The sequence below is a fragment of the Pan troglodytes genome, chromosome 20 (genome assembly GCF_028858775.2).
Source record: "Pan troglodytes isolate AG18354 chromosome 20, NHGRI_mPanTro3-v2.0_pri, whole genome shotgun sequence".
Taxonomy (NCBI): domain Eukaryota; kingdom Metazoa; phylum Chordata; class Mammalia; order Primates; family Hominidae; genus Pan; species Pan troglodytes.
Genome location: NC_072418.2, coordinates 15,336,085 through 15,362,378, shown reverse-complemented (window position 1 = coordinate 15,362,378; position 26,294 = coordinate 15,336,085). Strand labels below are relative to the sequence as shown.

At 53.8% G+C, this 26,294-nt stretch overlaps 1 protein-coding gene and 1 pseudogene across 4 annotated transcripts; both read left to right on the top strand.

Annotated features, from left to right (window-relative positions):
• The first annotated feature begins 922 nt into the window (after positions 1 to 922).
• MAN2B1 (mannosidase alpha class 2B member 1) lies at positions 923 to 21,719 on the top strand. Of its 4 annotated transcripts, none has more exons than XM_016935177.3 (24): positions 923 to 1,309; positions 2,048 to 2,150; positions 2,329 to 2,502; positions 2,870 to 3,063; positions 4,020 to 4,152; positions 4,393 to 4,538; positions 6,783 to 6,899; positions 9,677 to 9,759; positions 9,842 to 9,962; positions 10,045 to 10,123; positions 10,612 to 10,721; positions 11,112 to 11,219; positions 11,481 to 11,597; positions 12,363 to 12,548; positions 15,784 to 15,881; positions 15,974 to 16,091; positions 18,014 to 18,132; positions 18,222 to 18,323; positions 18,803 to 18,890; positions 19,015 to 19,095; positions 19,830 to 20,057; positions 20,634 to 20,789; positions 20,897 to 20,999; positions 21,500 to 21,719. In XM_016935177.3, exons 1-24 carry the CDS (start codon positions 1,151 to 1,153, stop codon positions 21,610 to 21,612), a joined length of 3,036 nt encoding a protein of 1,011 aa, XP_016790666.1. In that variant the 5' UTR covers positions 923 to 1,150; the 3' UTR covers positions 21,613 to 21,719. The 4 variants fall into 4 exon arrangements, with proteins under 4 accessions (XP_016790666.1, XP_016790665.1, XP_063657322.1 ...); XM_016935176.3 differs by having other exon boundaries at positions 1,078 to 1,309; positions 9,674 to 9,759; XM_063801252.1 differs by lacking the exon at positions 20,634 to 20,789 and having other exon boundaries at positions 1,078 to 1,309.
• Positions 21,720 to 22,683: 964 nt separating this feature from the next.
• Positions 22,684 to 24,765, top strand: LOC100610204 (ribosomal protein L10 pseudogene; annotated as a pseudogene).
• The last annotated feature ends 1,529 nt before the right edge of the window (positions 24,766 to 26,294 follow it).

Sequence of the window (26,294 nt, the reverse complement as noted above, 5' to 3'; positions counted from 1 at the left end):
AGATGGCCCTGCTGACCTAGATAATCTAGGCTTTGGTTTCCTTTTTTTTTTCCTTTTTAAGAAAGAAAACGGTCTTGATCTGTCATGCAGGCTGAGTGCAGTGGCACAATCTATGTTCACTGCAGCCTTAAACTCCTGGGCTCAAGCAATCCTCCCATCTCAGCCTGCCACATAACTGGGACCACAAATGCGTGCTACCATGCCCAGTTAATTCTTGTTTTTTTTGACAGAGTTTTGCTCTTGTTGCCCAGGCTGGAGGGCAATGGCATGATCTTGATCTCGGCTCACTGCAACCTCCGCCTCCCAGGTTCAAGTGATTCTCCTGCCTCAGTCTCCCAAGTAGCTGGGATTACAGGCATGTACCACCATGCCCAGCTAATTTTTGTATTTTTACATTTTGTGTAAAATTACAAATTTTGTGTTTTCAAACCCGTCTCTACAAAACAACCCATGTTGCCCAGGCTGGTCTCAAACTCCTGGGCCCAAGTGATCCACCAGCCTGGCCCTCCCAAAGTGCTGGGATTGCAGGCTTGAGCCACTGCGCCTGCCCTGGGCTTTGTTTTCTTATCAGAGAATGAACTGGTAGGAATTGGGAAAGGCATGAAAGACTCGGGGTCCTTCCCCACTTGTCAGACCCTCTTTTCTCTCCGGAACACCCAGGGATCCTTCTCAACCAGGCTGGATCCCATCCCCGGTACTCCAGGGGTATTTACCCAACGTCCCAATCCCCACAGTATAGGACTCTTCATCAGATCCTCCTCTTAGGCAAGCTAGGTCCTTCCAGGACCCTAGCGCTGAAGGTCCATGGGACACCCTGGATTCCCATGGACACACTACACCGGCTAGGAAAACCCGGCCCCCTTAGGAAAAGCACTTCTGCTCCTACCGGCATTAAGAGGCATTCCAAGACTCTTCATAGCCCGTGAGACGCCAGTGTCACCTTTAGCCCAACCAGTGCCCTGAGGGTGGCATTTTCCTACCTTCCTGTAACGACCCCCGGGATTGCCCAGGGCTACAGCCTCTCTCCCGTGAGCCTCCAGACCGCGCCCTGGCCCCGCCCCCCACCCCGATTGGCCCGGCCGGGTCTGGGGGCGGGGCGTTTGCCCGGCCTTTCCAGGGCCGGGGAACCCCAGGAGGAAGCTGCTGAGCCATGGGCGCCTACGCGCGGGCTTCGGGGGTCTGCGCTCGCGGCTGCCTGGACTCAGCAGGCCCCTGGACCATGTCCCGCGCCCTGCGGCCACCGCTCCCGCCTCTCTGCTTTTTCCTTTTGTTGCTGGCGGCTCCCGGTGCTCGGGCCGGGGGATACGAGGTGAGTGGGGCCTCCGAGCTGAAACGTACAGGAGGCAGAGTGAAACCCAGAATACAGTCTAGAGGTGTGGGTGGGTCTGTCCTGTGGGTGTCTAGTGAATGGCTGATGATATGACAGTGTGGTCTGAGTGCGTGCTTTGTGTCATTGCGAGGTCTGGCTGTGCGCATCTGAGTATAGGACTGTGTCTGATTGTACCTGCCTCCGTGTCTCCGGGATGCTTGCCTAGACTTTGTCTGCACTTAACTGTGGGATTGGAGAGGCAGGAGGTGGCAGGGGGTGAGCAGTGTATGTGTGGGGGGAGGTGCTGGCTGAGAGCTGGGACTCTGGAGTCTGCCTGAAATTCCAGCCTAGCTCTTACACTTCCTGAGTGTGTGACGTTGGGCAAGTCACCTATCCTCTCTAAGCCTCAGTGCCTTCATCTGGAAACTGGGGATAACATCACCCCACCTCCCAGGGTGGCCGTCTGCTGTCGGCAAATGCTGAACAAACATCAGCTACTTCTATTATTATTTTCCCGGAGTGTGAATGAGAGCTGCCCTGTGGGGTTGTGCAAAGTGGGAGTTGTATCTATGAGCACAACTATGTATGTGTGTGTCCTGCCTGGGAGGGCCTGGCCTCCTCTGCACATAGGCGAGATCAGGCCTCTCTGAGTCACTCACCTCTAGATCAAGACTTACTCTGCAGCCCCCGACCTCGGGGGTTATTGACAAGGTATGTGTGTTTGGGGTCCCTGTGCAGACATGCCCCACAGTGCAGCCGAACATGCTGAACGTGCACCTGCTGCCTCACACACATGATGACGTGGGCTGGCTCAAAACCGTGGACCAGTACTTTTATGGAAGTGAGTAGAGGATGGGGACTGGTCCCTGGGAACCCCATGGTCCCTGTAATCCCTTCTGGGTCCTGGACATTAGGGTGGGGCCAGTGCTACCCTAATATCCAGGGTTTGGGCTCCTCTGTCTAGGAATAACCCCCTTGGCTCTGCTGTGCCCTGAGAGCCTTATCCCTGTTATCCACAGTCAACAATGACATCCAGCACGCCGGTGTGCAGTACATCCTGGACTCGGTCATCTCTGCCTTGCTGGCAGATCCCACCCGTCGCTTCATTTACGTGGAGATTGCCTTCTTCTCCCGTTGGTGGCACCAGCAGACAAATGCCACACAGGAAGTCGTGCGAGACCTTGTGCGCCAGGGTGAGCCTACCCCAAGGAAGTGAAAAGAGGAAGCCCAGCCCAGCTTCTGCTTCTGCATCTCTGGTTTCTGAGATTTTGTCATGCCACGTGCAAGCTGTATAACATGCGTGTCGCTCCGCCTGCCTGGACTCTCCATTTGGAGACCTCCTATACATCCCACAAAGCCCCACCTGCCGTGCATCCTCTGGGAAGCCTGCCATGCAGGGGGCCTCTTTCCCATATCTGGGAACTATGGCCTGGGAGCGACCCCTCTTGTCCTTCCGCCAGAAATGTGTACACAGGCAGGCTTTCACATTCCCAGTATCACCCACCCTACTCCCACTCCTGGCTCTGACCGCTGACCCTGACCTTGCCTGTCCTGGCACAGGGCGCCTGGAGTTCGCCAATGGTGGCTGGGTGATGAACGACGAGGCAGCCACCCACTACGGTGCCATCGTGGACCAGATGACACTTGGGCTGCGCTTTCTGGAGGACACATTTGGCAATGATGGGCGACCCCGTGTGGCCTGGCACATTGACCCCTTCGGCCACTCTCGGGAGCAGGCCTCGCTGTTTGCGCAGGTGCGACCCGGGACCTCTCTTGGGCCCACTTCTTCACTCACTCTGGCTCCTCCCTCGCCCACTCAAACCCCGCCCTCTCCCTGCAGTCTCACAAGGACCAGGCCCAGGCCTAGGCCTGTTGAAGCCCTGCCCCTTGAGTGAGCCGTAAGGCCAGTGGCTTTTGAGCTCTGGCCTCAGCCGGCTATGCCCAGCCCAGGCTGACCCAGCTCCGGCTGGCTCCGCCCTCTCCCCTAATAGGCCCCTCTTGGTGTTCTGGCCCCACCCACTAGCTAGGGTCCTGGCTCCTCCCTAAACCGGGTGGCAAGCGGATGCCTAGGCTGCCTTAAAAACAGCTTCATTACCTGTGCTCAGACCCCATCCATCCTCAGGCTGTGGAAGGGAGAACCTCATTCCTGGAGTCAGGCCTGCTCTGCGCTTTGACAGTGCTGGGGAGGTGAACCTGGGTTCTGATGTTGGACCCGCCCTCTCCCTGCTAGCCCAGGGTGGTGAGTTCTGAAACTTCCCCAAGCTTGGAAATAAGCTGGAGGCCTCTCTGTTTCAGCCCTACGTGTTTTTGTTTTTGTTTTTTGAGACAGGGTCTTGCTGTCATCCAGGCTGGAGTGCAGTGGTGCAATCCTAACTCACTATAGCCTCAATCTCCCGGATTCGAGCGATTCTCCTGTCTCAGCCCCCCTAGTAGATGAGACTACAAGAGCGCACCACTACGCCTGGCTAATTTTTAAATTTTTTGTAGACAGTCTGCCCGTGTTGTGCAGGCTGGTCTCAAAAACTCCTGGGTTTAAGTGATCCTCCTGTTTTGGCCTCCCAGAAGGCTGGGATCATAGGCAAGAGCCACCACATCGACCTAGCACTGCTTTTTAACCTGTGCTCTGACCTGCCCCTCCCAAGCAGAGGGGAGTTTGGTGGTGAGAGGGCTGGGCGCTAATTCACACTGCCTTTTCCTCCCTCATCCCCAGATGGGCTTCGACGGCTTCTTCTTTGGGCGCCTTGATTATCAAGATAAGTGGGTACGGATGCAGAAGCTGGAGATGGAGCAGGTGTGGCGGGCCAGCACCAGCCTGAAGCCCCCGACCGCGGACCTCTTCACTGGTAGGGGGCTTGGTGAGGGCAGGGCCAGCCATGGTGCCACACACTCAGAAGGGCCCTGGGCTTGATATGTGCTCTGTTGTCACTGTCCTGGAATTCCTATAGTCTGGGAACAAAGGCCCTGCATTTCCTTTTGCATTGGGACACAAATTCTGAAGCCCATCCTGGGTGGGACATGGCCGGCTTTGAAACCAGGGAAGGTCTGGGTGATGGGCCACCCCTTGAACTTGGTGTGACCTGCAGGTGTGCTTCCCAATGGTTACAACCCGCCAAGGAATCTGTGCTGGGATGTGCTGTGTGTCGATCAGCCGGTGGTGGAGGACCCCCGCAGCCCCGAGTACAACGCCAAGGAGCTGGTCGATTACTTCCTAAATGTGGCCACTGCCCAGGTAACCCTGGTGTCCAGAACCTTCGAGTCCGGTATATACAATACAATGAGCTCTTTCTATGGTACAGGCATCCCCTAACACGTTCTCCTTATTTTTAATTTTTTTGAGACAGTCTTACTCTGTCACCCAGGCTGGAGTGCAGTGGTGCGATCTCGGCTCACTGCAACCTCCGCCTCCTGGGTTCAAACAAGCACATCCAGCTAATTTTTGTATTTTTGCACTGGGGTCTCCTCATGTTGGCCAGGCTGGTCTTGAACTCCTGACCTCAAGTGATCCACCTGCCTTGGCCTCCCAAAGTGCTGGGATTACAGGCGTGAGCCACCATGCCTCTTTATTTTTAATTAATTAATTTTTTTTGACACGGAGTCTTGCTCTGTCACCCAGGCTGGAGAGCAGATCTCAGCTCACTGCAACCTTCACCTCCTGCATTCAAGCGATTCTCCCACCTCAGCCTCCCGAGTAGCTGGGACTCCAGGTGCGCACCACCACATCCAGCTAATTTTTTGTATTTTTAGTAGAGATGGTGTTTCACCATGTTGTCCAGGCTGGTCTCAAACTCCTGAGCTCAAGTGATCTGCCTGCCTCGGCCTCCCAAAGTGCTGGGATTACAGGCATGAGCCACCGCACCTGGCCTCTATTTTTAACATTTTTATTTATTTATTATTTATTATTATTTTTTTTGAGACAGAGTCTTGCTCTGTCACCCAGGCTGGAGTGCAGTGGCATGATCTCAGCTCACTGCAACCTCCGCCTCCCGGGTTCAAGCGATTCTCCTGCCTCAGCCTCCTAAGAAGCTGGGATTACAGGCACCTGCCACCACACCCAGCTAATTTTTGTATTTTTAGTAGACAGGGTTTCGTCATGTTGACCAGGCTGGTCTTGACCTCAGGTGATCTGCCCGCCTCAACCTCCCAAAGTGCTGGGATTACAGGTGTGGGCCACTGTGCCTAGTCTATTTTTAACATTTTTATTGAGAATTCCTTTTTAATTTTTTTTAGACTCACTCTGTCGCCCAGGCTGGAGTGCAGTGGCACGATCTCGGCTCACTGCAACCTCCACCTACTGGGTCCAAGCGATTCTTCTGCCTCAGCCTCCCAAGTAGCTGGGATTACAGGTGCCCACCACCATGCTCGGCTAAGTTTTATGTCTTTTTAGTAGAAAGGGGGTTTCACCATATTGGCCAGGCTGGTCTCGAACTCCTAACCTTTTGACCCACAGCCTTGGCCTCTCAAAGTGCTGGGATTACAGGCGTGAGCCACCGCGTCCAGCCTTTAACATTTTTATAATTAAAAAACATTATTTTTTCACAGAGATAAGGTCTCACCATGTGGCCCAGGCTGGTCTCAAACTCCTGAACTCAAGTGATCCTCCTGCCTTGGCCTCCCAAAGTGCTAGGATATAGGTGTGAGCCACCATGCCTGGCATAACACGTTCTCCTTAAAAAAAATTTTTTTTCCTTTCTTTAAAAATTGATGGCTGGGCACGGTGGCTCACGCCTATAATCCCAGCATTTTGAGAGGCCAAGATGGGCAGATCATCTGAAGTCAGGAGTTCAAGACCAGCATAGCCAAAATGACGAAACCCTGTCTCTACTAAAAATACAAAAATTAGCCGGGTGTGGTGGTGCATGCCTGTAATCCCAGCTACTTGGGAGGCTAAGGCAAGAGAGTCGCTTGAACCTGGCAGGTGGAGGTTGCAGTGAGCCGAGATCACGTCACTTCACTCTAGCTTAGGCAGCAGAGTGAAACTCTGTCTCAAAAAAAAAAAATTGTTTTAGATTAATTTTTTTTCTTTTTCTTGAGACAGGGTCTTGCTATGTGGCCCAGGTTGGTCTTAAACTCCTAGACTCAAGTGATCCTCCTGCCTCAGTCTCCTGAGTAGCTGGGATTACAGGTGTGAACCCCTGTAATCATGTTGTCATGCCCCCTGGAGGAAGATGCTATTCTATTCACCATCACAATGTCCCCCTCCTGGATTTATGTGCATTCCTCATTAGAAGAGATAGCATAGGCTGGGCAAGAGATAGCATGGCATGGTGACTGGATGCCCTCTTCTAGGTAATGGGTCCAAGAGAACTGCTCAACAACCGGTGGCTACTTTTATCTGTGTCCCCACGCTCCCAAGTGCCATACCCCCACCCATGCCTGTGCACCCAACATCCTTGACCCCATATACATCAAAACACAGCTATACACAGGGATGGCCCAGGATCCTCTGGCCTCAGGACTCCCCTCTTGCCTGCAGGGCCGGTATTACCGCACCAACCACATTGTGATGACCATGGGCTCGGACTTCCAATATGAGAATGCCAACATGTGGTTCAAGAACCTTGACAAGCTCATCCGGCTGGTAAATGCGCAGGTCAGTGCGCCTACCCTGTGGTACCCTTGTGCACATGTGCGCTTGCATCCGGGGGCCTTGGGTTATGTGCATAGCTCTCAGTGCTGTCTTTGTTTTCTATTGTTCTATTGTGGTCATTCTATAACAAATGACCACACACTTAGCAGCTCAAAACAACAGAAATAACATTGTCTTACAGTTCTGTAGGTAAGAAGTCCAGCATGAGGCCGGGCGCAATGGCTCATGCCTGTAATCCCAGCATGTTGGGAGGCCGAGCCGGGCGGATCACGAGGTCAGGAATTCGAGACCAGCCTGACCAACATGGTGAAACGCTGTCTCTACTAAAAATACAGAAATTAGCTGGGTGTGATGGTGCGTGCCTGTAATCCCAGCTACTCGGGAGCCTGAGGCAGGGGAATCTCTTGAATCCGGGAGGCGGAGGTTGCAGTGAGCGGAGATTGTACCACTGCACTCCAGCCTGGGCCACAGAGAAAGACTCTGTCTCAAAAAAAAAAAAAAAAAAAAAAATCCAGCCTGAGTCTCACCAGGCTATAATCAAGATGTTGGCAAGGCTGTGTTCCTTCTGCAGTCTCTAGGAGAGAATATAATTTCCTTGCTTTTTCCAACATCTAGAAGTTACCCACATTCAAAATCTCTTCTTGGCTCCATCTTCAAAGCCAGCCACATAGCATCTTTCTGACCCTGTTTCTGTAATCACATCCCTTTCTCTCATTCTCACCTCTTCTGCCTCTCTCTTCCACATTTTATTTATTTACTTAGAGACGGAGTCTCGCTCTGTTGCCCAGGCTGGAGTGCAGTGGCCTGCTCTCGGCTCACTGCAACCTCCGCCTCCTGGGTTCAAGTGATTCTTCTGCCTCAGCCTCCCAAGTAGCTGGGACTACAGTCGCGTGCCACCACGCCCAGCTAATTTTTGTATTTTTAGTAGACAGGGTTTCACCATGTTGGCCAGGATGGTCTCGATTTCTTGACCTCGTGATCCACCCCGCTCGGCCTCCCAAGGTGCTGGGATTACAGATGTGAGCCACTGTGTGGCCTAATTTCCCTACTTTAAGTTTGGCTGATGAACAACCTCAATTCCATCTGCAACCTTAATTCCCCTTTTGCCATGTAATCTAATGTGGTAATAGGTTCTGGGGATCAGGACATGGACACTTTTGGGCAGTTATCATTTTACCCAACACAGATGTGTTAGTGTTTCACACTAAGTGGCCTGTGGCTGTGGCTGTATGCACAGTCAGTCACTCTCATCAGCACAGAAACTTGTCTCCCCTCTCCCATCTCAGACACCCCTTCCCATCAATCTTGTCCTCACTACGGTGCAATCTCCATTCCCGCCTTCCACTTGCTCCCAGCACTGCTATTTCACCAAAACAGCTCTTTTATGTCATTTATTTTTATTTATTTTTTCTTTTTAAAATTTTATTTATTTATTTATTTATTTATTTATTGAGACAGAGTCTTGCTTTGTCACCCAGGCTGGAGTGCAGTGGCATGATCTTGGCTCACGGCAACCTCTGCCTCCTGGGTTCTAGTGATTCTCCTGCCTCAGCCTCCCAAGTAGCTGGGACTACAGGCATGTGCCACCAACCCTGGCTAATTTTTGTATTTTTAGTAGAGGCAGGGTTTTACTATGTTGGCCAGGCTGGTCTCAAACTCCTGCCCTCAAGTGATCTGCCTGCCTTGGCCTCCCAAAGTGCTGGGATTGTAATCTGAGGTGGGCGGATCACTTGAAGACAGGAGTTGGAGACCAACCTGGCCAACATGGTGAAACCTTGTGTCTACTAAAAATACTACAAATTAGGTGGGCGTGATGGCACTCATCTGTAAGACCAGCTACTCGGCAGGCTGAGGCAGGAGAATCGCTGGAACCTGGGAGGCAGAGTTTGCAGCGAGCTGAGATCGTGCCACTGCACTCCAGCCTGGGCGACAGAGTCAGACTCAGTCTCAAAAAAAAAAAAAAAAAAAAAAAAAAAAAGTTTATTGAGTACCTACCGTGTACACTGGGGGACACAGCTCGTGCAAAACAAACATCCTTTTCCTCACATAGGTCACTTTCTTGTTCCTCCACCTTGCTCAGGTGAAAGTGCACCTCCATTCATTATAAAAATTGTGTCTAGGCCGGGCACGGTGGCTCATGCCTGTAATCCCAGCACTTTGGGAGGCTGAGGCGGGCGGATCATGAGGTCAGGAGATCGAGACCATCCTGGCTAACACGGTGAAACTCCGTCTCTACTAAAAAATGCAAAAAATTAGCCGGGTGTGGTGGCGGGCACCTGTAGTCCCAGGTACTCATGAGGCTGAGGCTGGAGAATGGCGTGAACCCAAGAGGTGGAGCTTGCAGTGAGCTGAGATTGAGCCACTGCACTACAGCCTGGGCAACAAAGTAAGACTCCATCCCCAAAAAAAAAAAAAAAAAAAAAGTTGTGTTTTTTGGTAACAATCTGACAGTCCTGCAAAACGATTATTCCTGCCCTATAATGTCACACTTAGTTTTTCCACAAAAGTTTTTAATAATAAAGCTGGAATTATTGTAAAAGTTTAGTAAAATTTCAGGTTTATTCTTGCATCTCTGAAATCCTTTTAAAAAAGGCTAGTGGTCATGTTTGACTTCAGCCAAAATTCATTTTCACACCCAACCATTCATTGGCTTGCACGCCAAATATGTATTTAGAGAAACTGAACCTACGGGATGCATGAATGTGCACACATGTGTGGAAGTGTGGGCCCCCAGGAAGGTGCGGACTCCCGAGGGCTCACTCCGTCGCCTCCCCCAGCAGCAGGCAAAAGGAAGCAGTGTCCATGTTCTCTACTCCACCCCCGCTTGTTACCTCTGGGAGCTGAACAAGGCCAACCTCACCTGGTATTTGGGGAAACTGGGGAGCTTGGGGGGGTTGGCATGCCCCGTGGGTCATGACCTGCCCTCAATGCCCCTGCCGCTGTAGGTCAGTGAAACGTGACGACTTCTTCCCTTACGCGGATGGCCCCCACCAGTTCTGGACCGGTTACTTTTCCAGTCGGCCGGCCCTCAAACGCTACGAGCGCCTCAGCTACAACTTCCTGCAGGTGGGTAGGAGCCGGGCTAGAGGGGGCATGCAGCCCCGAGGCCCGACAGGCTGGGCGCCCCAACATACCCCTCTGCCTCCAGGTGTGCAACCAGCTGGAGGCGCTGGTGGGCCTGGCGGCCAACGTGGGACCCTATGGCTCCGGAGACAGTGCACCCCTCAGTAAGTGTCGGGCCCAAGAGGGGAAGAGGTTTGCGGCTGAAGTTGGAAACCACCCCTAGGCCGCCCCCCTCGAGTTTCTTCTTTTTTTTGAGACGGAGTCTCGATTTGTCTCCCAGGCTGGAGTGCAGTGGTGCGATCTCGGCTCACTGCAAGCTCCACCTCCCGCATTCACGCCATTCTCCTGACTCAGCCTCCCGAGTAGCTGGGACTACAGGCGGCCACCACCACGCCCGGCTAATTTTTTTTATTTTTAGTAGAGACGGGGTTTCACCATGTTAGCCAGGATGGTCTCGATCTGACCTCGTGATCCGCCCGCCTCGGTCTCCCAAAGTGCTGGGATTACAGGCGTGAGCCACCGCCCCCAGCCGTCCTCGAGTTCCTTCTTAAAGCCTCTAAGAATCCTGCCCGCCAGCACCGGACCTTTCGCTTCCCCTTGGGGTCTCAGCTGAGTCCCACAGAACCTCACCGGACTCATTGTCTATGAGCAGATGAGGCGATGGCTGTGCTCCAGCATCACGACGCCGTCAGCGGCACCTCCCGCCAGCACGTGGCCAACGACTACGCGCGCCAGCTTGCGGCAGGCTGGGGCCCTTGCGAGGTGCGCGGGGCGAGACTTGGGAGACACGGGGGTGCAGACAGGAAGGGGCGGGGCCAGGGCCTGGGAAAGGGGACAGAGACAGGTGTGAGGCGTAGCCGAGAGCCCTGTGGCGGAGCTACAAGGGTTCGTGGGGGCGGGGCTTGTAGGAGGCGGGGAAAGATACAGGAACGGGGCGGGGCTTTGGAGGGGGGGAAGGAGGCGGGGCGTGGGCAAGAGGAGGCGGAGACAGCTATGGGGTATAGTCAAGGGCAGCAGGGTGGGGCTAGAAGGGGTTTTGGGGCGACTCTTGAGGGAGGCGGGACAGAGACCGGAACGGGGCGGGGCCTGAGGAGAGGGGAGGAGTCAGGCCTGGCGTCCTGAACCCACCGGTCCCTTTGCGCTCTTCCGCAGGTTCTTCTGAGCAACGCGCTGGCGCGGCTCAGAGGCTTCAAAGATCACTTCACCTTTTGCCGACAGCTAAACATCAGCATCTGCCCGCTCAGCCAGACGGCGGCGCGCGTGAGCCGGGACGGGAGGGGTGGATCTAGGGCAGATGGGCTTTAGAGGGGGTAGTTGGAAAATGTTTTTGGAGGACTATACAGGAGTGAAATTACGTGGGCTGCGAAGCTGGGTCAGCAGAGAGAACAACGCATCTCGAGGGGGCTTGGCCTTAAGTGCCGTGACCACACTAGGACCAGCCAGGGGTGTTTCTGTGCAAAGTGGGTGGGTTTGGAGAAGGCCTGCTGTGACCCATGCCCTCTCTGACCCCCGCCTCCCCAGTTCCAGGTCATCGTTTATAATCCCCTGGGGCGGAAGGTGAATTGGATGGTACGGCTGCCGGTCAGCGAAGGCGTTTTCGTTGTGAAGGACCCCAATGGCAGGACAGTGCCCAGCGATGTGAGCCCAAACAACGAATATTCCCCCGCTGGGACTCCTCCCCCAATGGGCATTTCCTCATCGCCCCCATGGATACCGCCTGCTTCCATGAATACCTCCCACTCATGCATATCTCTTCCCCCCTCTTGTATCTTCTCCCTCTGCCCCTTAATATCAGTCTCCCCTTGGGAACATACGCCTCCTGTGAGTGGTCCTCCCTTTTTTTTTTTTTTTTTTTTTTGAGACGGAGTCTCGCTCTGTCACCCAGGCTGGAGTGCAGTGGCGCGATCTTGGCTCACTTCAAACTCCGCCTGCTGGATTATAGGCATGAGCCACCGTGCCTGGCTGGTCCTCCATTTTAATACCCCGCTTCCCCAGGAAAATGTATTGCTGTTTATGGACAGCTCCTTCATTCCAGAAAACGTCCTCCCCAAAACCTCTTCCTCCCCCGAGAACCTGCCTCCCTACTTCCGGTTCTGTGAGTCCGGTGAGGTTCTGTGGGACTCAGCTGAGACCCCAAGGGGAAGAAAGTAGGGTTTCTTCCCCTACTTCCTCCTTCACTCCCCCGACTCCATGGTCTCTCCACCCTCCCGGTGGGTTTTTTTTTCCACCTGGTGAATCTTCTCTGCAATCATTTCCTTGGAATCTGACTGTCCCCCCACCACACACACCTCCATTTCCTTTCCCCATCTCAGGACTCTTTTCCTTCCTTGAGTTTTTTGTCTCCATGCATGTATAGCTTTCCATGGGTACTCTTGACTCAGTTTCCCTCCTCCTTTATCCGAGGTGGTGATATTTCCCAGCTCAGACAGCCAGGCGCACCCTCCGGAGCTGCTGTTCTCAGCCTCACTGCCCGCCCTGGGCTTCAGCACCTATTCGGTAGCCCAGGTGCCTCGCTGGAAGCCCCAGGCCCGCGCACCACAGCCCATCCCCAGAAGATCCTGGTCCCCTGCTTTAACCATCGAAAATGAGGTGAGACCCCATTTCAATCCCCTTTCCTGCTCCTGTGACAAATTTGAAGTGTCATGGTGAGCTGTGTGGACTCTGGGTCAGCAGGTCCCTAGGCTTATGACCTCCTGTCACAACTCCCCTCATTGTGTGTCCTTGAGCAAGTGACCTTTGTCTGAGCTTCAGTGTCCTTTCCTGGGACTGTTATGAGGACCCAGTGTGATCATGGGTGACACTTGACAGACATGTCAGAGTTGGTGGCAGGTGGTGGTTTGCAATTTTGGCAGGGACGTTTCAGGGAAGGTGTTCCCGATAAAGGTGACATTTAAGATATGACCTGAGTGAGGGAGCCATGTGGCTATTTGAAGGAAGAGAGATCCAGGTGGGGAGAGAATAACAGGCATAAAAGCCTTCGAGCAGGAGAGTGTGCAGAATTCCAGGAGCCACAAGGAGCTCAGTGTGGCTGAAGCAGGGTGAACGGGTGACAGGTCAGACCTTGAGGGCCTTGAGGACCAACAGGAAGACTTTGGCTTTTGCCAGTCATTGTTGCTCATGTGTCTACTCCTAGCTCTTTGGGAGGCTGAAGCGGGAGGATCACTTGAGCCCAGGAGTTGTCCCAGCTAATTGGAGGCCCAGATGGGAGGTTTGTTTGAGCTGGGGAGTTCAAGGTTGCAGTGAGTAATGATTGTCCCACTGTACTCCATCCTGGCAACAGAGTGAAACCCTGTCTGAAAAGAATAATAATAAAATAGGCCAGGCATGGTGGATTATACCTGTAATTCTAGCACCACGGGAGGCTGAGGTGGGTGGATCTACTGAGCTCAGGAGTTTGAGACCAGCTTGGGCAACATGGTGAAACCCAGTCTCTACAAAAAATTAGCTGGGCGTGGTGGTACATGTCTGTAATCCCAGCTACTTGGGGGCTGAGGAAGGAGGATTGCTTGAGCCCAGGTGGCAGAGGTTGCAGTGAGCCGAGATCATGCCACTGCACTCCAGCCTGGGTGACAAAGTGAGACCCTGTCTCAATAAAATAAAATAAAAGAAGTTCTTCAGTAGGACTGTTCATGTTAGGAAGAAAACATCTTTTTTATATTTTTATTAAAATAAAATGAAAGAAAAGAAGTTAAAACGTTCCCACAGGCCCCTAAAAGTCTTGTGAGTTCTGGCATTGTGGTTCACACATCAGATGCCCAAGTTGGCCCTGGTCCGCAGCAGAGGAGGGCTTTGATGGGACTTAGGGTATCACAGGTGTGCTCTGGCTGTTGTGGGGAACAGACTGTAGGCAGCCAGTGTGGAAGTGCAGGGACCTGGAAGGGGTTGACTGCACTGGCCCTGGAAGGCCCTGGTAAGAGGTGGTGAGGTTGAAAATAAGGTTGGGGGTGCCGGGCGCGGTGGCTCACACCTGTAATCCCAGCACTTTGGGAGGCCGAGGCAGGTAGATCACGAGGTCAGGAGATCGAGACCATCCTGGCTAACATGGTGAAACCCTGACTCTACAAAAATACAAAAAATTTAGCCAGGCGTGGTGGCGAGCATCTGTAGTCCCAGTTACTCGGGAGGCTGAGGCAGGAGAATGGCGTGAACCTGGAAGGCGGAGCTTGCAGTGACCTGAGATGGCGCCACTGCATTCCAGCCTGGGCAACAGAGTGAGACTCCGTCTCAAAAAAAAAAAAAAAAGAAAAAAAGAAAAGGCTGGGGTGGGCACGTTGGCTCATGCCTGTAATCCCAGGACTTTGGGAGGCTGAGGCTGGCAGGTCACCTGAGGTCAGGAGTTTGAGACCAGCCTGGCCAACACAGTGAAACCTCGTCTGTACCAAAAATACAAAAATTAACTGGGCGTGGTGGTACACACTTGTAGTCCTAGCTACTTGGGAGGGAGAGGCAGGAGAATCACTTGAACCCAGGAGGTGGAGGTTGCAGTGAGCTGAGATCATGCCACTGCACTCCAGCCTGGGGGACAGAGCAAGACTCTGTCTCAAAAGCAAACAAAAAAAAAGAAAATCAGGTTGAATGGCTGGGTGTGGTGGACTGCTTGAGCCCAGGAGTTGGACACTAGCCCCAGGCAACATAGTGGGACCCCCATCTCTAGAAAACAAATTTAAATTTTTTTTTTTTAATTTAGTAGAGATGGAGTTTCACTATGTTGGCCAGGCTGGTATCAAACTCCTCACCTCAGGTTATCCACCCAACTTGGTCTCCCAAAGTTCTGGGATTACAGGTGTGAGCCACCGCGCTCGGCCCTAAAAAAATTTTAAATTGAGAAAAAAAGGGGCCAGGCGTGTTGGCTCATGCCTGTAATCCCAGCACTTTGGGAGGCTGAGGGGGGGGGGGTGAATCATGAGGTCAGGAGTTCGAGACCAGCCTGGCCAATATTGTGAAACCCTGTCTCTAATAAAAATACAAAAATTAGCCAGGTGTGGTGGCATGTGCCTATAGTCCCAGCTATTCAGGAGGCTGAGTCAGGAGAATTGCTTGAACCCGGGAGGTGGAGGTTGCAGTGAGCCGAGATCACGCCACTTTCTGCACTCCAGCCTGGGCAATAGAGCGAGACTCAGTCTCAAAAAAAAAAAAAAAAAAAAAAAAAAACCCAGGCCAGGTGCAGTGGCTCACGCCTGTAATCCCAGCCGTTTGGGAGGCCAAGGCGGGTGGATTACCTGAGGTCAGGAGTTGGAGACCAGCCTGACCAACATGGCGAAACCCCGTCTCTACTAAAAATACAAAAATTAGCCAGGCATGGTGGCATGTGCCTGTAATCCCAGCTACCCAGGAGGCTGAGGCAGGAGAATTGCTGGAACCCGGGGGCAGAGGCTGTAGTGAGCAGAGATTGTGCCCCTGCACTCCAGCCTGGGCGACACAGCAAGTCTCTGTCTCAAAAAAAAAAAAAAAATCCGGCTGGGCACGGTGGCTTATGCCTGTAATCCTAGTACTTTGGGAGGCCAAGGTGAGCAGATCACTTGAGGTCAGGGGTTTGAGACCAGCCTGGCCAACATGGTGAAATCCTGTCTCTACTAAAAATATGAAAATTAGCCAGGCGGGGTGGTGGGCACCTGTAATCCCAGCTACTTGGATAGCTGAGGCACGAGAATCACTTGAACCTGGGAGGTGGGGGGTGCAGTCAGCCAAGATTGCACCACTGTACTCTAGCCTGGGCTACAGAGTGAGACTCAGTCTCAAAAAAAAAAAAAGAAAAGAAAAATTAAAAAAAGAAAACACACACACATACACACACAAACCCATCTGTGGACCCTTTTCTGCCCAGCACATCCGGGCAACGTTTGATCCTGACACAGGGCTGTTGATGGAGATTATGAACATGAATCAGCAACTCCTGCTGCCTGTTCGCCAGACCTTCTTCTGGTAAGGGAAGATCACCAGGCCTGAGGGTGGGGTGGTGGTGCTCGGCATGGAGCTAGGGCCCCTTACCTGACTCTCACCTGCCCCAACTCCAGGTACAACGCCAGTATAGGTGACAACGAAAGTGACCAGGCCTCAGGTGCCTACATCTTCAGACCCAACCAACAGAAACCGCTGCCTGTGAGCCGCTGGGCTCAGATCCACCTGGTGAAGGTCAGGGACTAGGAATGATGAGTGGGCAGTTGGGAATGGGGAAATTATGGAGCCCAAGAGGGTGGTGGGCCATGTGTAGAGTGAGGGTAGGGGAGGATTTACTTTTCCTTCAGATCAGTGGGCTAAGACCCACAGATCAGTGGGGGGAATATTTGAGGGTCCTTCTATAGAATTGATATTCATGGCTGGTTGTATGAGAGTCTCCCCATAGGACACATCATACAAAGCCATTCACATCTGCTGTGGACGTTTACATACTTAGTTTTGGAAATTGGGGGTGGGGCATTCCCACTTGGCCCATGAATCAGGAGAGCCAAATATCACTGCTTGAAGAATTCACCAAAGTCTGTAGTAAGAGGAGCTTCTATCTGGAGTGGATATTTGAGAGTCCACCCTTGGATTGATTGGGTTTGGGTGAGTCTCAGGGTGAATGCCTATGGGTGCATCTGGCTAGGAACAGTGGTTTCCCAGGGCCTCTCATTGATGTTTGACTTTCATAGATGACAAAACTCACATTTGTCCACATTCAGGAGCCTCGCATTTCATGTGAGTCCCTTTGAGATGAATGTCTGCATATCTGTATATAGTTTTGCCTGTTCTAACAGAGTTACCCAAATTAACTGTGACTAGAATAAGATAGAAGATTATTTTCTTCTAACAAAAAGTCTGGCTGTTAGTCCAGAGAAAGTGGGGTGGTTCCATAATCACCCAGGACCTCCTCTTCTATCTTGTTGCTCTGCCTTCCCCAATATTCAGTTTCCACCTCATGGTCCAAGATGGCTGCTGAAGCTCCAGCCGCCACATTTGTGTTTGAGTCAGTAGCAGAGGGACAGGGGCAAGGAACATTGTTGACACCACTTGGATCACTTTCTATGGGGCAAACTGGTCACTCAGCTACTGATAGCCTCAGGGAAGACTGGACAATATAGTCTTTATCCCAGGTAGCCATGTGCCAAGCTAGAATCCTATTCTATGGGGCAATGGTGAACAGGAGGCGTTTATGCCACGCTCAAGAGTGATGTGGTAAGCCAGATGCAGTGGCTCATGCCTGTAATCACAGCACTTTGGGAGACTGAAGCAAGAGGATTGCTGAGCATAGGAGTTCAAGACCAGGTGGGAGCATTTGCTGATTAGGTGCCTACATAGTGATGCCCTGTCTCAAAAAAAAAAAAAAAAAAAAAGAGGCCGGGTGCAGTGGCTCACGCCTGTAATCCCAGCACTTTGCGAGGCAGAGGCAGGCAGATCATCTGAGGTCAGGAGTTCAAGACAAGTCTGGCCAACATGGATAGAAACCCCGTCTCTACTAAAAATACAAAAATTAGCCAGGGGTGGTGGCAGGTACCTGCAATCCCTCTACTCGGGAGGCTGAGGCAGGAGAATTGCTTGAACCCAGGAGGCGGAGGTTGCAGTGAGGCAAGATTGTGCCACTGCACTCCATCCTGGGCAACAAGAGCAAAACTCTGTCTCAAAAAAAAAAGGAAAAAAGAATTATGTGGGCCAGGCACGGTGGCTCACGTCTGTAATCCCCGCACTTTGGGAGGCCGAGGCGGGCTGATCACGAGGTCAGGAGATCGAGACCATCCTTGCTAACCCGGGGAAACCCCGTCTCTACTAAAAATACAAAAAATTAGCCAGGTGTGGTGGCGGGTGCCTGTAGTCCCAGCTACTCGGGAGGCTGAGGCAGGAGAATGGTGTGAACCCGGGAGGCGGAGCTTGCAGTGAGCCGAGATCGCGCCACTGCACTCCCGCCTGGGCAAAAGAGCGAGACTCCGTCTCAAAAAAAAAAAGAATTATGTGGCGGTGACTGAAGGTTGACCTTGATGTAGGCCTTAATGGGGTTTATGGCCAGGGTTGGGGGACATTTGTAGGACTCACCTCTGCTCAGGTACAGACTGACATCCACCTCACCTGTGTGCCCGCAGACACCCTTGGTGCAGGAGGTGCACCAGAACTTCTCAGCTTGGTGTTCCCAGGTGGTTCGCCTGTACCCAGGACAGCGGCACCTGGAGCTAGAGTGGTCGGTGGGGCCGATACCTGTGGGGTGAGTGGCACAGGCTGGGAGAGGGGTGTGGAAGCAAGGGCAGAGGGGTTTATCCAAGGCTCACAACCTTGCCATCCCATTGGGTACAGCGACACCTGGGGGAAGGAGGTCATCAGCCGTTTTGACACACCGCTGGAGACAAAGGGACGCTTCTACACAGACAGCAATGGCCGGGAGATCCTGGAGAGGAGGTGGGGGGTGACTGAGAGCACTGAGGGGGTGGTCTGTGGTGTGTTGGGGCCCAGGGGTGTTGGGGGAAATTTGCTGATTACATGAGTGTGGGAGACAGAGGATGAAGGGAGAGTGAAGAGCGGGAGAGCCAGGCAGGGTGCAGTGGCTCACGCCTGTAATCCCAGCACTTTGGGAGGCCGAGGCGGGCAGATCACAAGGTCAGGAGATCGAGACTATCCTGGCTAACATGGTGAAACCCCGTCTCTACTAAAAATACAAAAAAATCAGCCGGGTGTGGTGGCGGGCACCTGTAGTCCCAGCTACTCGGGAGGCTGAGGCAGGAGAATGGCGTGAAGCCGGGAGGCGGAGCTTGCAGTGAGCCGAGATCGCGCCACTGCACTCCAGCCTGGGTGACAGAGCGAGACTCCATCTCAAAAAAAAAAAAAAAAAGAGTTGGGGAGCCAGATCCCAAGCCTGATCAGCTCACCCCCAACCCCAGGCGGGATTATCGACCCACCTGGAAACTGAACCAGACGGAGCCCGTGGCAGGAAACTACTATCCAGTCAACACCCGGATTTACATCACGGTAGCTCTCCCCCATCCTGCACCTCCCCACCTTGATAGAAAGGGAATCACCCCTTATCTGCAGCATCTCAAAGCTGCCTGGGGTTGGGGTTGACTGCCCTCTACTTTCACCCTTCAACCCCCAGGATGGAAACATGCAGCTAACTGTGCTGACTGACCGCTCCCAGGGGGGCAGCAGCCTGAGAGATGGCTCGCTGGAGCTCATGGTGAGTGGGTCAGAGCCCCATCCGAGCCAGGGTCCTCCCAACCTGGCCCCCTGCTGGACCTTGAAGGCTGTTTCTGGCCCAGTTCTCTGCTTTCAGGCCCCACTAAGCTGAGGACTCCGTTTCTTTCTTTTCTTCTCTTTGAGACGGAGTTTTGCTCTTGTTGTCCAAGCTGGAGTGCAATAGTGCTATCTCAGCTCACTGCAACCTCTGCCTCCTGGGTTGAAGCGATTCTCCTGCCTCAGCCTTCCAAGTAGCTGGGCTTACAGGCACACACCATCACGCCCGGCTAATTTTGGTATTTTTTACTAGAGATGGGGTTTCACCATGTTGGCCAGGCTGGTCTCGAACTCCTTACCTCAGGTGATCCACTCACCTCGGCCTCCCAAAGTGCTGGGATTACAGGCGTGAACCACCGCGCCCGACCAAGGACTCCATTTCTGTGTGTGGCTTTTCCTCTCCGTTTTTCTCCATCTCCTGCCCAGGCTCCCTCCACGCTCTGGCGTGCCATATCCAGGCCCCCCTGTTAGGCACTTACCTCCTTCCGGCCTGGTTCCCATGCCTACTTGGATCCTGCCTCTGCTGGGGTTGCCCTACCAGACCCTCACCTTCATCCTCATCCGTTCCTCCCACCCTTTAATTTCTTTTGACATTCCCACACGCCCTTACCCAGTTTCTGGCCCAAGGACACCCACAAACCCACGACTCTCACCCCCTCCTGGCCACTCTCCCCCCAGGTGCACCGAAGGCTGCTGAAGGACGATGGACGCGGAGTATCGGAGCCACTAATGGAGAACGGGTCGGGGGCGTGGGTGCGAGGGCGCCACCTGGTGCTGCTGGACACAGCCCAGGCTGCAGCCGCCGGACACCGGCTCCTGGCGGAGCAGGAGGTCCTGGCCCCTCAGGTGGTGCTGGCCCCGGGTGGCGGCGCCGCCTACAATCTCGGGGCTCCTCCGCGCACGCAGGTGAGGGGCAGCGGGGTAGGCAGAGAGGACTGGATTGAAGTCTACCAGGGAGCCGGGTTTGGGTGCGGAGTTTCCTAGGCTCAGCGGGGATCCATTTGGCCATAATTAGCCCCAAACCCTCGGGCCAGCCCCATCCCCTGGGCAGTCCCCGCCCAGTGCCAGCCCAGTCCCAACCCCCCTGGACTGTGTAGAGGCACAGCCCTAGCTCATGCCCCTAAACCACCAACTCACCTCCGGCCCCGCCCATTTCACTTTAGCCCCGCCCTCTCACCGCCCCCAGGCTCTGTCCTGCCTCACCCCGCCCCGCGGCTTCAGCCCCGCCGTAACTCCCAAAGTCTCAGGTCACATCAGTTCTGCTCCATCGGGACTCGAACCCTAAGCTTGGGACCGACCCATCTCCCCATTGGCTCAGCCCTCCCTGTCACGGCCCTGGCCGCTCCTCTCGGCTGAGCCTTGCCCCTCTCCGGCGAAACCCCGCCCCTACAACCTAGCCCTGCCTCCTGACCTGGCTCGGCCCCGCCCTTCTCCATCCAGGCCCCGCCCCTCTCCAACTCAGCCCCGCCCTCTCTTCCGCAGTTCTCAGGGCTGCGCAGGGACCTGCCGCCCTCGGTGCACCTGCTCACGCTGGCCATCTGGGGCCCCGAAATGGTGCTGCTGCGCTTGGAGCACCAGTTTGCCGTAGGAGAGGATTCCGGACGTAACCTGAGCGCCCCCGTTACCTTGAACTTGAGGGTGAGAAGGGCAGAATTGAGAAGGAGATCGGAGAGAGGCAAGAGAGAGGGAGAGAAGAGAAACCTGGCTTTGCCCCAACTCATCTGGGCCCATCCCCTTCCCCGCAGGACCTGTTCTCCACCTTCACCATCACCCGCCTGCAGGAGACCACGCTGGTGGCCAACCAGCTCCGCGAGGCAGCCTCCAGGCTCAAGTGGACAACAAACACAGGTGGGGCCCTGGTCAGGGGTAGGGAAGGGGTGGAGTCTTACCTGGGGCCGGCAGGTGGGGGCAATGTGTGAGGCATGGGATGTTGGCCAGGACTCAAAAAGGTCATGAGGGTATGGGGCAGAGTCCAGACCCAGGTTAGGGGCTTAAAGGATCTGAAATGGGTGCGGCAAACCAGGAATGGGTCTTGAGGTTTGTGGGTGCTGTTTAGTCCCAAGAACAAGATTTGAAAATCCCCATCCATGACTAGTTCTGGGAGGGTGTTCATCACCCCTGGGGTCAGATTGAGGGTATGAGGACAGTGGCCAGATTGAGGGTATGAGGACATTGGACCTGGGGGTGGTATTCGGGACCGGGGAAGCAGGTTAAGAGTCTGGGATTGAGGCCCTGGAGACAGATTCGGGGATATGCAGCTGTGTCTAGACCCAGGGGAGGAAGCATCGTCGGGTGAGTCAGAGGAAGTCTGCACCTCCTCACTCCTCCTTCCCCCTGCACCTCTCCAGGCCCCACACCCCACCAAACTCCGTACCAGCTGGACCCGGCCAACATCACGCTGGAACCCATGGAAATCCGCACCTTCCTGGCCTCAGTTCAATGGAAGGAGGTGGATGGTTAGGTCTGCTGGGATGGGCCCTCCAAGCCCAAGCCTCCGCTCCGGGGGCAGACCAGACTCTGACTCTCCTCTTGGGGCTGCTGCCATTAAAATGCTACTACTAAGACTCAGGTCGCTCTGTGACTGAGTGTGGGTTTTTTTTTGTCTGTTATTTGCTTGTTGGAGGGGGACAGAATTTATGACCCAGAGCCGGGTGTGGTGGCTTGCTCCTGTAATCCTAACAACTCTGGAGGCTGAGGAGAGAGAATCACTTGAGCCCAGGAGATCTAGACTAGCCTGGGCCACAAAATGAGGCCCTGTCTGTACAAAAAATTTAAAAAATTAGCTGGGTGAAGTGTCTGTATTCCCAACTACTTGGGAGAATTGCTTGAGCACAGGAGGTCAAGGCTGCAGTAAGTGATAATCACACCTCTGCACTCCAGCCTGGGCAAGAGAGCCAGATCCTATCTCTTTGCGTGTGTGTGTGTGAGGGACAGAGTCTCCCTCTGTCGCCTAGGCTGGAGTGCAGTGGCGCAATCTTGGCTCACTGCAACCTCCGCCTTCCGGGTTCTAGCGATTCTCTTGCCTCAGCCTTCTGAGTAGCTGGGACTACAGGCGCCCCCCACCATGCCTGGCTCATTTTTGTATTTTTAGTAGAGATGGGGTTTCACCATGTTGGCCAGGCTGGCCTCAAACTCCTGACCTCAAGTGATCCACCTGCCTCGGCCTCCCAAAGTGCTGGGATTACAGGCATGAGCCACTGCAACCAGTCTGGATCCTATCTCTTGAAAAAAAAAATTAAAAATTAGAAAATTATCCAGATAGGATGGCGTGCATTTATAATCCCCAGCTACTACTTGGGAGGCTGAGGTGGGAGGATTGCTTGAGCCCAAAAGTTTGAGGCTGCAGTGAACCATGATGGCTCCACTGTACTCCAGCCTGGGTGACAGAGTGAGACCCTGTCTCTAGAAAAAAAAAAAAAAAAGTAGGCAGTGCGCGGTGGCTCACACCTGTAATCCCAGCACTTTGGGAGGCTGAGTCACGTGGATCACAAGGTCAAGAGATTGAGACCATCCTGGCCAACATGGTGAAACCCCTTCTCTACTAAAAATACAAAAATTAGCTGGGCATGGTGGCACACACCTGTAGTCCCAGCTACTCAGGAGGCTGAGGCAGGAGAATCACTTGAACCCAGGAGGCGGAGGTTGCAGTGAGGCGAGACTGTGTCACTGCACTCCAGCCTGGTGACAGAGTGAGACTCCATCTCAAAAAAATAAATAAATACAAATAAAAAGTTTTTAAGTGTTCTGGGGTCAGTTTGCAAGCACCAACAGCATATGTTTCTTAGGCCCCCTCTGATGACAAGGACTGGCCCAGGGTGGACAGGGAAGCCCAGGGAGGGTGGTATCATGTTGGCCCTCTAATGTTTCCTCTGAGAACCCCTCCAATGGGCCAGTTAGCATGGGCCACCTAGGGATGCCAGGGTGGGGTGCCAGGGGACACTCTGCTGTGGTCCCACTTGGGGCATGGTCACCAGATGTGCTCTTTTTCTTTTTTTTTTTTTTTGAGATGGAGTCTCGCTCTGTCGCCCAGGCTGGAATGCAGTGGTGCGATCTCGGCTCACTGCAAGCTCCGCCTCCCAGGTTCACGCCATTCTCCTGCCTCAGCCTCCCGAGTAGCTGGGACTACAGGCGCCTGCTACCATGCCCGGCTAATTTTTTGTATTTTTAGTAGAGACGGGGTTTCACCGTGTAAGGCGGAATGGTCTTGATCTCCTGACCCCGTTGATCTGCCTGTCTCAGCCTTCCAAAGTGCTGGGATTACAGGCGTGAGCCACCGCGCCCAGCCCAGATGTGCTCTTTTTCAAGTTTCCTTCTTGACGGAGGGCTGGGCCAGCTTGTGAGGCCTGAAAAGGGCTCCCTGCACCCGTCTGCCGTATTGGACCAGTTACTGGAGGTATCACCCCCATCAAAAATATTTCTAAGTCCCTCTCCTATGGTAGTGACTGGCCTGGGCTGAGTAAGGAGGACTGTGGAGTACTCTTCAGGCTCAGCCCTGGTCCCACATGCGTCCCTGTTTTAACATGTGACCCCTCCGCAGAAAACTTTTATAAGACCCTCTCCAGGAAGAGAGATTGGTCAGCTTAGGTCAGCTAGGAACCATAGGGCAGAGCAACCCAGGCTTAGTTTTGGTCACACATGGGGCCTGGTTCCTGGATGTGCTCCTTGAAAATTTGTCTAAGTCACCCTCTAAAGACAGGGATTATTACAGGTGAGCCAGCGAGGCCCGAGAAGGGCACCCCAGCATAGTTGTCCTGCTGCATAGAATCTGGCCACAGGATGAACCCCCTGAAAACCTTAAAAAGTCTCCTGATTGAGACCATGCTGGCCAACATGGTGAAACCCCATCTCCACTAAAAATACAAAAAATTTCTCTTTCCCTTCAGTGTGCCACTGAAGATCCTGGTGTCGCCATGGGCCGCCGCCCCGCCCGTTGTTACCGGTATTGTAAGAACAAGCCGTACCCAAAGTCTTGCTTCTGCCGAGGTGTCCCTGATGCCAAGATTCGCATTTTTGACCTGGGGCGGAAAAAGGCAAAAGTGGATGAGTTTCCGCTCTGTGGCCACATGGTGTCAGATGAATATGAGCAGCTGTCTTCTGAAGCCCTGGAGGCTGCCCGAATTTGTGCCAATAAGTACATGGTAAAAAGTTGTGGCAAAGATGGCTTCCATATCCGGGTGCAGCTCCACCCCTTCCACGTCATCCGCATCAACAAGATGTCGTCCTGTGCTGGGGCTGACAGGCTCCAAACAGGAATGCGAGGTGCCTTTGGAAAGCCCCAGGGCACTGTGGCCAGGGTTCACATTGGCCAAGTTATCATGTCCATCCGCACCAAGCTGCAGAACAAGGAGCATGTGATTGAGGCCCTGCGCAGGGCCAAGTTCAAGTTTCCTGGCCGCCAGAAGATCCACATCTCAAAGAAGTGGGGCTTCACCAAGTTCAATGCTGATGAATTTGAAGACATGGTGGCTGAAAAGCGGCTCATCCCAGATGGCTGTGGGGTCAAGTACATCCCCAATCGTGGCCCTCTGGACAAGTGGTGGGCCCTGCACTCATGAGGGCTTCCAGTGTGCTGCCCCCCTCTTAATACTCACCAATAAATTCTACTTCCTGTCCACCTAAAAAAAAAATACAAACAACAACAACAACAACAACAACAACAAAAAATTAGCTGGTCATGGTGGCGGGTGCCTGTAGTCCCAGCTACTCGGGAGGCTGAGGCAGGAGACTGGCATGAACCTGGGAAGAGAGACTGGGACTCCCTCTATCACCCATGTTGGAGTGTGCTGGCCTGATCAAAACACACTGCAACCTCAGAATCCTGGGCTCAAGCAATCCTCCCGTCTCAGCCTCCCAAAGTGTTGGGATGACTTGCTTGAACTGCCATGCCCAGCCTCTCCCTAATTTTTCTATGCCAGCCTGTAGAGGCTGGGAATCAGCCCTGGCCATTCAGGGAATCCGTGGAGGGTGGCCCGGGCCCAGCAGGCTACCCTCTGACTGCTTTGGGCCGAGATACAAGTTGGAGTGAGACCCTGACCAGGTGGCATCTGGTCGGGTAGGGGAAGGTCCAGGTCCGGCGCAGTCCCACCGGTGGTCGGGCGCCACTTTGTGATCACTCTGATATCGTCCCCGGAGCTCGGTTGTCGCGTGTGTGGGACAAGATCCGGCCGGAGAGCCCAGGACAGTGTTCCAGGAGACCGAAGGAGATGGCAAGGTCTTCTCGGCCGGCCACACGTGGTGCTGCATAATGGCCTCTCCTGAGATAGTTACTGCGGGATCCGGGGGAGCCTGAGATCATTACTGCGGGATGGGAATCTTTGAGAATCGCGGAAGAAGAGTGGCGTATGAAGGTCCCTCTGCCCTTGGAGACCGACTGGTGCCGTCGCAGGTGAATGGGGTAGGGCGCCCTGGGCTCAGCCGCTTTCCCATCTGGTGCCGGGTTGTTCACAGCATCATTGGATACATTTTCGTTTTTTTTTTTTTTTGAGATGGATTCTCGGTCTGTCACCCAGGCTGGAGTGCAGTGGTGCTCACTGCAAACTCAGCCTCCCGAGTAGCTGGGACTACAGGCGCGGCTTTTTGTATTTTCAGTAGAGACGGGGTTTCACCGTGTTAGCCAGAGTGTTCTCGATCTCCTGACCTCGTGATCCGCCCACCTCGGCCTCCCAAAGCGCTGGGATTACATAGGCGTGAGCCACCGCGCCGGGCCTCTTTTTTTCTTTTTCTTTTTTTTTTTTTTTGAAGACAGAGTCCCGCTCTATTGCCCAGGCTGGAGTGCAGTGGCGCGATCTCGGCTCACTGCAACCTCTGCCTCCTGGGTTCAAGCGATTCTCCTGCCTTAGCCTCCCGAGTAGCTAGGATTACAGGCACGTGCCACCACGCACGGATAATTTTTGTATTTTTAGTAGAGACGGGGTTTCACCATGTTGGCCAGGCTGGGCTCAAACTCCTGACCTCAAGTGATCTGCCTGCCTCGGCCTCCCAAACTGCTAGGATTACAGTCATGAGCCCATGCCCTGCCTACTGGAAAAGTTTTCTAGGTCCCCTTCCTGGGGCCAGGATTGCAGCCAGGGACCCCAGAGGGCACACAGCTCCTGCCCACCGACTCACATAAGGTACCGCCGCAGAAAGTGCGTCCTGAAATTT

Coding starts and splice junctions, on each gene's coding strand:
- MAN2B1 (XM_016935176.3), top strand. CDS start 1,151: ATGGGCGCCTACGCGCGGGCTTCGGGGGTCTGCGCTCGCGGCTGCCTG. Junction 9,760..9,841: donor AACAAGGCCAACCTCACCTG/GTATTTGGGGAA, acceptor CTGCCGCTGTAG/GTCAGTGAAACGTGACGACT. Junction 15,882..15,973: donor GTTCGCCAGACCTTCTTCTG/GTAAGGGAAGAT, acceptor CCCCAACTCCAG/GTACAACGCCAGTATAGGTG.